This window comes from Apium graveolens, chromosome 10 (assembly GCF_009905375.1).
Source record: "Apium graveolens cultivar Ventura chromosome 10, ASM990537v1, whole genome shotgun sequence".
NCBI classification, from domain to species: domain Eukaryota; kingdom Viridiplantae; phylum Streptophyta; class Magnoliopsida; order Apiales; family Apiaceae; genus Apium; species Apium graveolens.
In genome coordinates this window covers 64,207,235-64,218,011 of record NC_133656.1, presented here as the reverse complement: position 1 = coordinate 64,218,011, position 10,777 = coordinate 64,207,235, and the positions used below count along the sequence as shown (strand labels likewise).

Below are 10,777 nucleotides of genomic sequence, written 5' to 3'. Positions count from 1 at the left end.
GGGTTATTAAAAATCTTCCTCCACCAATCTCAGTTAAAGGAATCCGTAATTTTCTTGGTCATGCGGGTTTTTATCGGAGATTCATCAAAGACTTCTCCAAAATCTCTAAACCCTTGTGCAATCTGTTGGAGAAGGAAATTCCCTTCAAATTTGATGAAAAATGTTTGGCTGCTTTCGAGATTTTGAAAAAGAGTTTGACTACAACACCTGTTATTATTGTACCTGATTGGAATGAGCCCTTCGAGATGATGTGCGATGCTATTAATTTTGTATTTGGAGCTGTTCTTGGCCGGAAAAAGAAGAACATTTTTCATGTGGTTTAGTATGCTAGTAAAACACTTAATGGTGCTCAGCTGAATTACACTACTACAGAGAAGGAGCTTTTGGCAATTATCTATGGTTTCGAAAAATTTCGATCTTATTTTCTTGGGAAAAAGTGACAGTTTACACTGATCATATTGTTATTTGATATATGGTCTTGAAGAAATATTCAAAACCTCGCTTGAATCATTGGATTCTATTGCTTTAGGAATTCAAGTTGGAAATCAAGGACAGAAAAGGTACAGAAAATCAGGCAGTGGATCATCTCTCTCGTTTGGAAGATCACGGCAAAGCTTCAAAAGATAAGACATTCATCAATGAATATTTTCCCAATGAGCAACTTTTTGGGGAGCAAGAAGATGAACCATGGTTTGCAGACATTGTGAACTATCTTGTGAGTAATGTCATTCCCCCAGAACTCTCTTATGTTCAAAGGAAGAAATTTCTACATGAGGTGAAGTGGTATCGATGGTATGAGCCGTTCTTGTTTAGACAAGGAGCATATCAGATTATCAGGGGATGCATTCCGTATAGTGAGACGGAGGGTATTTCTGCAAGATTGTCACACTATTGGGTATAGTGGCCATTATGGTGGAGAGAAAATACCTGCCCGTATCCTTCAAGTGGGATTTTTCTGGCCTACGTTATTTAAAGATGCTCATCAGTTCGTGTTGAGATGTGATCACTGCCAGCGAGTTATAAATATGTCCAAGAGAGACGAGATGCCTCTCAATGTGCTTCTCGAAGTTGAGATTTTCGATGTTGAGGGAATCGACTTCATGGGGCCATTTATCTCGTCATGCAATAATCAATATATTCTTTTGGCAGTGGATTATGTGTCTAAATGGGTTGAGGTTAAAGCTTTGCCAACCAACGATGCTAAGGTGGTGATCAATTTTCTTCATAAGCAGATATTCACACGTTTCGGTACTCCAAGGGTTATAATCAATGATGAGGGATCGCATTTTTGTAATCACAAGTTCACTGCATTAGTGGAAAGATACCATATGAATCATCGTGTTATCACAGCCTACCATCCTTACACTAATGGGCAAGCTGAAGTGTCTAACCGAGAGATCAAATGAATCTTGGAGAATGTTGTGAGTCCGTCAAGGAAAGATTGGTCTTTGAAGCTAGATGAAGTTGTTTGGGCCTATAGAACAATATTCAAGACTCCTCTAGGCATGTATCATTTCCAGTTGGTATATGGTAAGGCGTGTCATTTTCCTGCGGAGTTAGAGCATAAAGCATATTGGGCTTTGAAGAAACTGAATATTGACATGGCAGCTGCTGGAGAGAAGAGAATGCTTCAACTAAATGAACTCGACGAGTTCCGTCTTCAGGCTTATGAGAACAATAAAGTATATAAGGAGAAAGTCAAGAGATGGCATGATTGGAGGTTAGTGTATAAGTTATTTGTGCCTGGTCAACAAGTTCTATTGTTCAACTCTCGTCTCCAACTTTTTCCAGGTAAGCTTAAGTCGAGGTGGTCAGGTCCATTCATTGTCAAAATTGTGATTCCACATGGAGCTGTGGAAATTTTTGACAAGCATCCAGACCAAGCATTCAAAGTAAATGGTCAGAAATTGAAGCATTATTATGAGGATACAGCAAACCATGAGGTGGTGAGCGCCGTTCTTGCAACAACTTGATTTCAAAGTTTCACGTCAAGCTAAAGACGTAAAATAAGCGCTTCGTGGGAAGCAACCCATGCGTTTCTGTAGTATTGTCGCTTGAAAAAAAACAAAAGTGTTGAGGTTGATTGACCAGTTTTTAGAGCGAGCACTGTGTACCCGCCACCTGATTCTCCACCCGAGGAGGGTGATTCTGCTGACGACTAGGTATGCCTTGTATCCTTCTTATTACCTTAAATGGGGACATTGAAAATTTTAAGTTTGGGGGTGATAATGTAAGGATTAGTAGTGTGTCATGTCCATATAGATTCATTTTGCATGATTAGTTGTAGTTCATTCATATTTTTGCATGATTATTCATTTAGGTTATATTTGTTTACATATGTGTTCGTGTTATTATGTGAGTTCATTTAGTTGCATTAGGATGCATATAACATGATCCCTTAGGTTGAGCTGTCTCTGATTAATTCATTGATGTTGATTGGAGTGTAGTGATGTCGAATAGAGGGATGATTAAGTCATAATGAATTCATTTACATGCCCAGAAATAAAGTTTTTCACAAGTCTTATAGGTTGCTTTTGAACTAGATCATGATCATACTTGTTTGTTTTTTGGAATTTAATCACTTGGTTATATTTGGAATTTTTGTTATTCTCGTAATGACGTAGGAACAATAATTTTTAAACTGGGGGAAGGTCATGGATTTCATTGTTAATTTTGAATAAAGCTAGGCGTCAAATGGCTAGAAGCCGACTCAATTTTATGAGTAGTCTAGGGTTGAATGAGATGGAGCGAAACACACTCATTCAGAATCAAAGAAAAAAAAGCAAGAAAAAAAAAGAAAAAGAAAATGTGTTGTTATGTGTTTATGCAGAATTGGCCACAATTGAGCTCTTTAATACTCGAGAAAGTAAGTTCTAGGGGACTTTGTGCCTAGTGACCTAAGGCTTGTATAGTCTGGGATCCACTAACCTAAAACTCACTACATAGGTATTATTGTATAAGTCTTTTGGGACCTCATTCATTGTACGGTCAAATAAGCATTTTTGTGTTTATATTTCAGTATTATAGCATGAATCCTTGTCTAACTCTAGTAAAAATGAGGTGTTGTGAGTCATTATTTGTTTAACGTCTATTCTATTTATAAACTTGTGATTGTTTTGGTAAAGAATAAGATATGATTATTGATCTGGTATGGAGAGTATATCTGCTAAGCATCGCACACACGCACGTTTCTGGTTTGTAAGTTGGTTTATGAGATTTAGTTGAACTCTGTTTCGAGTAATTGCATTCTTAGAGACATTGGTTATTGATTTGGTTATGGTTATTCCGAGGGGATCGTTGAATCATCATTTAGTTGCATTTTTATGTAGTTACATTCATATAGTAGTTTTGTAATTAGTGTCGAGTCTGTTTATGCTTGAGGACAAGCATCGATTTAAATTTGGGGGTGTGATAAGTAGATTTTATATCTACTTGGAACGCTTCATATCGGCTTAAGTTGATATTTTGGACTCAAGTATGTGGTGTTTTTAATGTGTTTTGTGTTGAGTCATTGTAGGGCATTAGTCGGAGGTGGAAATGAACTTTAAAATGATTTTATGTTGATAAGAGATAAGGAAAGAGTTGTGGAAGGTTGCACGCAGATTAGAGCAAGAATCAAGAAAATGCAGAAAATTCTCCAGAGAGCAGGCGCGCCCGTGCCCATATTGACAGAGAGAGAGAGCGCCCACTCCTGAAGCTGCGCGCCCGCACCATGTTGACTTACCAGAATCCTATTTCTACTCTAATTTGATTATTTGGAGCGTTCAGGTCTCACGGGGCCATATATATAAAGAAAAGAAGACGTTTTAAAGAAGAAGGAAGCCAGGGAGAACATAAAGAAGACCTAGAGCACACAAGACGGCTAAGGAGGAGAAGATTTAGTTTTCAGTTTTATATTCTTCGATTCAAGCGATACTTTTGAATTCTTATTTTGTTCTTGTTCTAAACCCTAGTACTTTATATATTCTTGTGTAGTATTCTGAACTTATTTATTATCATGTTTTCATTGGAACCCATGGTGACGATGTGTTCGATCATGAACTAATCGTTGTCATGGGGTTTTAGCGGATTTATTTATGGAATTTAATAGTTAATTGTTTTAAATCTTTAGTGTGTGGTGATTTGTGATTTCCTAGTTTGGTTGTGCTTATTCGTCTTTGATGCGTAGCTAACATCTAAGATTGTTTGTTAATCTATATTGAAGCGACACTGAATATAGAGGTTTAGAACTTGTCATGCTAGCATAGGTTTATGTATGAATTAACATGCATAATTCGTGGAGTAATTTTAACCATCTTACACACCATATGTAATCATAATAGATAACTTATTCTTAAACCATTATATTTTCAAATCTTATAGACATATAGGGTCTAAGCATAATTGGTGTCTACTCAACTTTTATCTTGATTGTGGATGCTTAGTAGTAGGGTATACGTATATCGAAAGATAGCGTATACTAATTTCGTGTTATCTGATTAGTTACCATCATCATCGCATACTAAGATTCAAGACATAAACTTTGAATAAGTATTTAATGAAGTTAGAATCCCATGTTTTATTCTCATATAAGTAATTCACTTTTTATCTCTTAGTTAATGCATGCTAGTATAATCTCTTAAGTAGTTAATCAACTCAAATTTGTTACTTGTCTTAGTTGTGAACGATAATCATACATTGTTACATAAGTGCATAATCTGAACTTAACCTAAACCAGTCTCTGTGGGAATAAACTTGACTTAAATCTTATACTACTTGTGATCGCGTACGCTTGCGTGTATTTTCGCATGTGTTTTATTACGAACGACTGCTACAGGTGTGAAAGCTTCTAAAAATACTGGATCATATATTGCATAATTTTCTCATTCAAATATTCATGCTGAAGCTGGTGATAAAGTTCAGCAATTAGTGCAAAATCCGGTTGTCGTTGAAGAATCTAATGATGGTGAAGAAGCTAATGTTTCCAATTTAATTATAGATCCTAAGGATGATATATTCTTCCCTGAAGATATGCCCATGCATGTGAGATAACATAAACTGAAAGAGTTAGATGCTACAAAAGAAAATGATTATTCTGATAATCTATGGAATGCTTATTGGAAAAATAAAACATATCCTATTTCCAGAACACGAGCTGTTGCACATCTGGAAACAACAAAACAGAAGATTACAAATCCTGATATGCTGAATCATCTGAAAGCATCAACTTTAGTTGTCAGATCCTTACACATAGCTCATGAAGCAACTACTACTCAAATCAATCAGATTAAAGGATCTCTGATTGCTTCAAAGCTGACTACTCATCAGAAAATTCAGAAATAAATTTCACCAATAGTTGTCAGACAAATTTCAATTGAATCCAGTCAATCTATATTGGAAGCTAAATAAAATCAAATGTCTGCTCAACTTACAGAAGTACATAATTCAATGGAGTTGATTCTTTCTCTACTGCTTGGTGATGATGCCAAAAAGGGGGAGAAAATTATTAAATCTAAATGCAAACAGCTGTCATTGTCAAGTAATGATGGTGAAACTTCTGATGGAGGTAATAAGGGGGCATAAGGATAGACAAAGGAAGAAACAAATGAATAGTTAAAGATTTAACTGTTGTTGATGAAGACCAAGGTATTCTGGAGATAGAAACTGGTGCTGAAGCAAGTTAAATTTCTCAATCTCTGGAAGACAATAGTTAAGGCAAATGAAAGAAGACTGCAAGAAATCCATGAAGACAGCAAATGCTGATATTGCTGTAATTTCTCAAGTACTTTATGAAGATGATCCCTTTATCAGACCAACCAGAGGTATAGTTATAAGGGAAATCAGTCAAACAGAAGATCTCATATCGCAAGATACAGTAACTGTTGACTTGAAGCTTAAAGGAAAAGAGATGATATGAGAGAAGTCAAAGTTTTTAGAGTCGGAAGCCAAAGTTGTTGAAAAGAAGAAAAAGAAAGATTATTGAAGCATTCTGAGATGAGGAAGTAGAATTAACTTCTGACATTGCTCAAGTTAAAGAAGCAGTTCAGGATGAAGAGTAAAGTCTGATATTCACTGAAGCAAAATTGAATATGCATACTTGATTCCTGCATTTAGATAGTTTTGACATCATCAATTGAAACTTGCCCATATCCATAATGAACAAGTTGGGGGAGATTTTTAGGAGCAATTGATGATATCAAACAGAAACTATCAGAAGTATCAACGGATGATGATTACTAGCATCGACGGTGATAGTTATAAGCATCGACGGATGATTACAAGTATCGACGGATGATGATGACATCGACGGATGTTGATATTCGACGGATAATGATATCAACAGATGATGATGTCAACGGATGATGAAATCAGTATTTGTCATATCAGTTGATCTTTGAGGAGGAAAAGGAAACAGGAACTCAAGTCGGTGAAGGACTTTATCTCAGAAGCAATTGTATAGGTTTTCTTGTTATTAATAGAATAGGATTCCTTATACATTGGTAGTTGTGCTCTATATAAAACACATATCAGGTTCATGATATAAGCAGTGCAACATTGTAATATCTTTCGCATAACCTAGCAGCTCTCAAGAATATTTGTCCATCCTTTTGAGAGAGTACGATTGTAATAAGTTTTTATAAGATTAATATAAAAACTGTTGATTCCGTTGAAGTTTTATGGAATTGATTATATTAACTGTATTCACCCCCCCCCCTCTTTAGTTGATTAAGGGCCTAACATCAGATTTTTTCGCTTCAGTTCAGTTTGTATTCGGTTTAAAAAAATTTAAAACCAAACCGCAACCATATTAGTGGTTCGGTTTTAATTCGGTTTGGTTAGTAACTAGTTCGGTTTTTAATGGTTCGGTTTCATCCGATTTTTACGGTTGTATGGGCAGCTTAATAAGTTACTCCCTCTGTCCCCTATAAAGTATATATTGGGAGACGATTAATCGGCACACATTTTAACGCTAATTTATTATATACTTGCTTAAACTATTTTAATTTTTTTTCTAAATAAAAATTTGATATTTGAAGTTTAATACAAAAAAAATGAATGATAAAAGATTGAACTTAAAATGCGTGTCGAATATTGAAGAAAAATCTGAATACAAATAAATGGGACAGTGTGTCGAATATTGAAAAAAAACTGAATACAAATGAATGGACAGGGAGTCTACGCATCTGAAACAACAATAAGCATAATAGAAAGGTAATTTTGGCCACCCTCATCGAAAACTGTTAGTTCGGTAATGGAAGTGTTAAATTATGGTAATTATGTCATTTTTTCATATAAAGAGATGGCTTTGGGGATGGCAAGCAGGTCGATCAAAATGGGTTTTGCAAAAATTAAAATTAAACCCAATTGTCTTTGTCAAATCCGAACCCGAACCTGAAAAAATCCGAATCACCATACCCGAACCCATCAGATTTTATTCAGGTTCGGGTTCGGGTTGGTAGATCTCTACCAAATTACACATTAATTCCCACAAATTTTATTGAAGGATTAATAGGATCTTATTCAAGCAAATGGCTCAAAGATCTAACGATATTGAAATGTTTGGGGTTGAATTAGAGGATTCAGAGTAGGCAATGGATCAGAATTCTAAGGATGAAATTGTTGGTTAAAAAATGTAACAATCTTGACCTATAGTATACTGTATCAAACACTACTACTGAAAACATGTTTAACGATAGTAATCCACTAATGTTAGACTTTAATGCAATAGTTTGTATAAAGTATAATCTTTTTACTACTAATATTAGTAATATATAATATCATATATTATATTAATACCTTCAAAATATAAATATTAGTTATATACTAACACGAGTTTCGGGTCGGGTCGAGTTCGGGTTCGGATCATAACGAAATGGGTTTCGGGTTTTCGAATCGGGTTTGAAACGGTATGTCTTAAATCCAAGCCCGATCTGAAAAGAGATCGGGTTTAAAAATCATACCCAAACCCCGAACCCAAACCTGAAATATCCAGGTTCGATAAAATCCGATCGGATCAGTACGGATCGGGTATCCATCGGTTCGGTACAAATCACCCTCCCCATTTGGCTCTCCTCTAGGTGATACTCGTGTACATTGAGTATCATACAAATTGAACACTTTTACGAGTGTTCGAGTAATTTACGAGTGTTCGAGTAATGCCCACCAGCTGTTTGATGGAATTCCCCACAGAACTGTTTGCTACTTGTTTTGTTAATATATATTGTTCAACAGTGTTCAGATTACATTGATTACATTATGATGAATTTTTAAGGTAATGATAAGATAGGCCAGAGTTTAGATGCACAGCCTGTTTTGTAATAGTGCATTGACAAATTTGCAAAATGTTTTTTTTTTAATCCTGTGATTGATTATATGAGGTATATTAGTGGCAGTGGAGCATGATTTTAACTTTGAGAAGATATAATGCACGAATTTGTCAACAGCTCTCAGCTACCAAAGTCATGTGATCTTCATGCCTTTTGACGGATTTTTTTTTCTTGTATTGATGATTAATGAATTTACATCGAGAGTCAAGATTCGTTGAAGGTTTATATTTACTCACTTGAAAATAAATATTTGGGGGGGGATCTCATTCTATACTATATAGATAGATATATGCAACACTTGAATTGAAAATCCTGCTTATATATGCAACATTTACTTTGTCTTTTGTTTTTTTGTATTGAATGATTGAGATTTGATTGTTGCAGCTTTCACTAAATTGTTTGGTATTCATAGTACATTAGTAACATTGGAAATTTTTTAAATACATCAACTTTGGTTTAGTTCTTTTCCTTCAACAGGCCTACCTAGAAGAACACTGAATATGTTAAAAATGGTGTTTCTTCAGTACTCTGGTATGTCTCTTGAATCCTATAATCTACGATTCTTACGAAACATGTCTTTATGGTCAATGAAGAAAGACCCGGATCTTGAATCAGCTTTATCACGAAATCATAGATGGGTAGTAATTAATCAGATAAAAAACATAGTGCTACGATGCCCTAACCAGGTGGCATCAGTTAAGCTCCTCCAGAGAGTTCAAGACTCTTGATCTTCAGGGAAAGGCTCTGAATTGGCTAAAAAAGTACCCTTGTTGCTTCGATGTTTATCTAGAAAATGATGAACTTTATTGCCGATTGACAAAACAAATGATGTTTCTTGTAGAAGAGGAAGAGTCTGTTAAAGATATGCAGGAAGGAGTATATGTCGAGCGGTTAGCAAAGTTGTTGATGTTGAGTGTAAATCAGAGGCTCGGTGTCTTAAAACTTAATGAATTGAAGAGAAATTTTGGGCTTCCAGATGATTATTTAATTAAAATTATACCCAAGTTTCCTGAATTATTTCGAGTTGTTAATTATAGTGGGAGACGGAGTTCGATGGTGATTGAGCTTATTTCTTGGGATCCTAAACTAGCAATTTCCACAATTGAAACTTCTGCTGAAAGACAGGGTGTGGAGCCATGTTATTCATGTTCATTGCCCTCTACATGGGTAAAGTCTTGGGATAGGTTTCGTGAGTTTAATTCAACTCCATATATTTCACCTTATTTAGATCCCGTGGGTTTAATGGAGGGATCAAAAGAATTGGATAAGAGAACAGTAGGTTTGGTTCATGAAATACTTTCACTGACTTTGTGGAAAAAATATCAATCACAAAGCTATGTCATTTCAAAAGAGAATTCTTCTTGCCGGAGAAATTAAATAGTCTGCTTTTAAAGCACCCAGGTATATTCTATGTGTAGAACAGATATCAGATCTACACAGTTCTTCTCCGAAATGAATATAAATGGTCAGAATTGATTGACAAGGACCCTCTTGTTGTTGTGAAGGAGGGATTTGGAGAATTGATGCAGGAGGGGCTTCATGAGTACAACCGGAGGCACTATTCTCAAAATTTAGAAAAACAAAAGGAAAAAAGGCATTATTCCTATAAGACCTGAGAAAAGGATTGTCAAAAGTGGCGAGATGACTGAACAGAACGACCAGGGAGGTGATCTAGGTGGCATATTGGACCCAGAAGAAAGAAAGCGGTTTTATAGAGTTCTTTTTGATGATACATGTCCATAACCAGTGCGGTATGTAATTGCATCCTCTTGCTTAAACAAATTTACACTTGCACACCCTCAGAGTTGGCATTGATTGTATTTTTCTTTTTTGAAATAGTATTGATTGTATCTTTAGGATGTTATCTATATTGTATGTTCACCGTCTCCTTGTTTCTTTTTGAAAGTGTTTCTTGTATAAAAAAGTTATTATAATAGTTGTGGTGCAATAAATTTACATTACTGCAATCAGTTTCAGCATGGTTAAATGTTTAATTTTTTGCAACATTCGCTACACCGGCATTAGATTGATAATATTCCATTTATCAATACCAAGTTTGATCACCGTGTAACCTGTAGGCTTGAATAATACCAGTTCAAGAAGAGAAAATGAGGCAATATTTTGCTGGAACGTTGAATATGATATATGCCCATCAGACAGCGAATGCCTATTTAAAAGAACGGGAAGTTTGAAAAAGTGGATGTGAAGTCAGGTATCTATGATTTTTCGGTTGAAAGTTTTGTTTGACAATAGTCGAATTTGCATAATCATTGTAATAACACTAGTCTTATTCGTTTTGGACATAAAGGGATCTACTGTACGTTGCCATGTGTAAACAAGCACATGACTTTAGCTCCTTTAGTATTTTTTTTAAAAAAATTGTTTATTTGTCTATGTTAGCCTAGCTGCTGAAGTGAGGCTGTAATGCTTTTTTTTCTTGCATATGCTGCAAGCAGATATTAACCATCTCC

General features: G+C 35.4%; 1 protein-coding gene and 1 pseudogene across 1 annotated transcript; both read left to right on the top strand.

Moving 5' to 3' along the window:
- The first annotated feature begins 1,505 nt into the window (after window positions 1-1,505).
- Window positions 1,506-1,973, top strand: LOC141690619 (uncharacterized). The gene has a single exon (XM_074495403.1). It carries the CDS (start codon window positions 1,506-1,508, stop codon window positions 1,971-1,973), a length of 468 nt encoding a protein of 155 aa, XP_074351504.1.
- A 5,876-nt stretch (window positions 1,974-7,849) lies between these two features.
- LOC141692929 (protein WHAT'S THIS FACTOR 1, chloroplastic-like) lies at window positions 7,850-10,272 on the top strand (annotated as a pseudogene).
- Window positions 10,273-10,777: the final 505 nt, after the last annotated feature.

Bases quoted from the DNA above. Each gene is read 5' to 3' on its own strand.
- LOC141690619 (XM_074495403.1), top strand. From the start codon at position 1,506: ATGTATCATTTCCAGTTGGTATATGGTAAGGCGTGTCATTTTCCTGCG.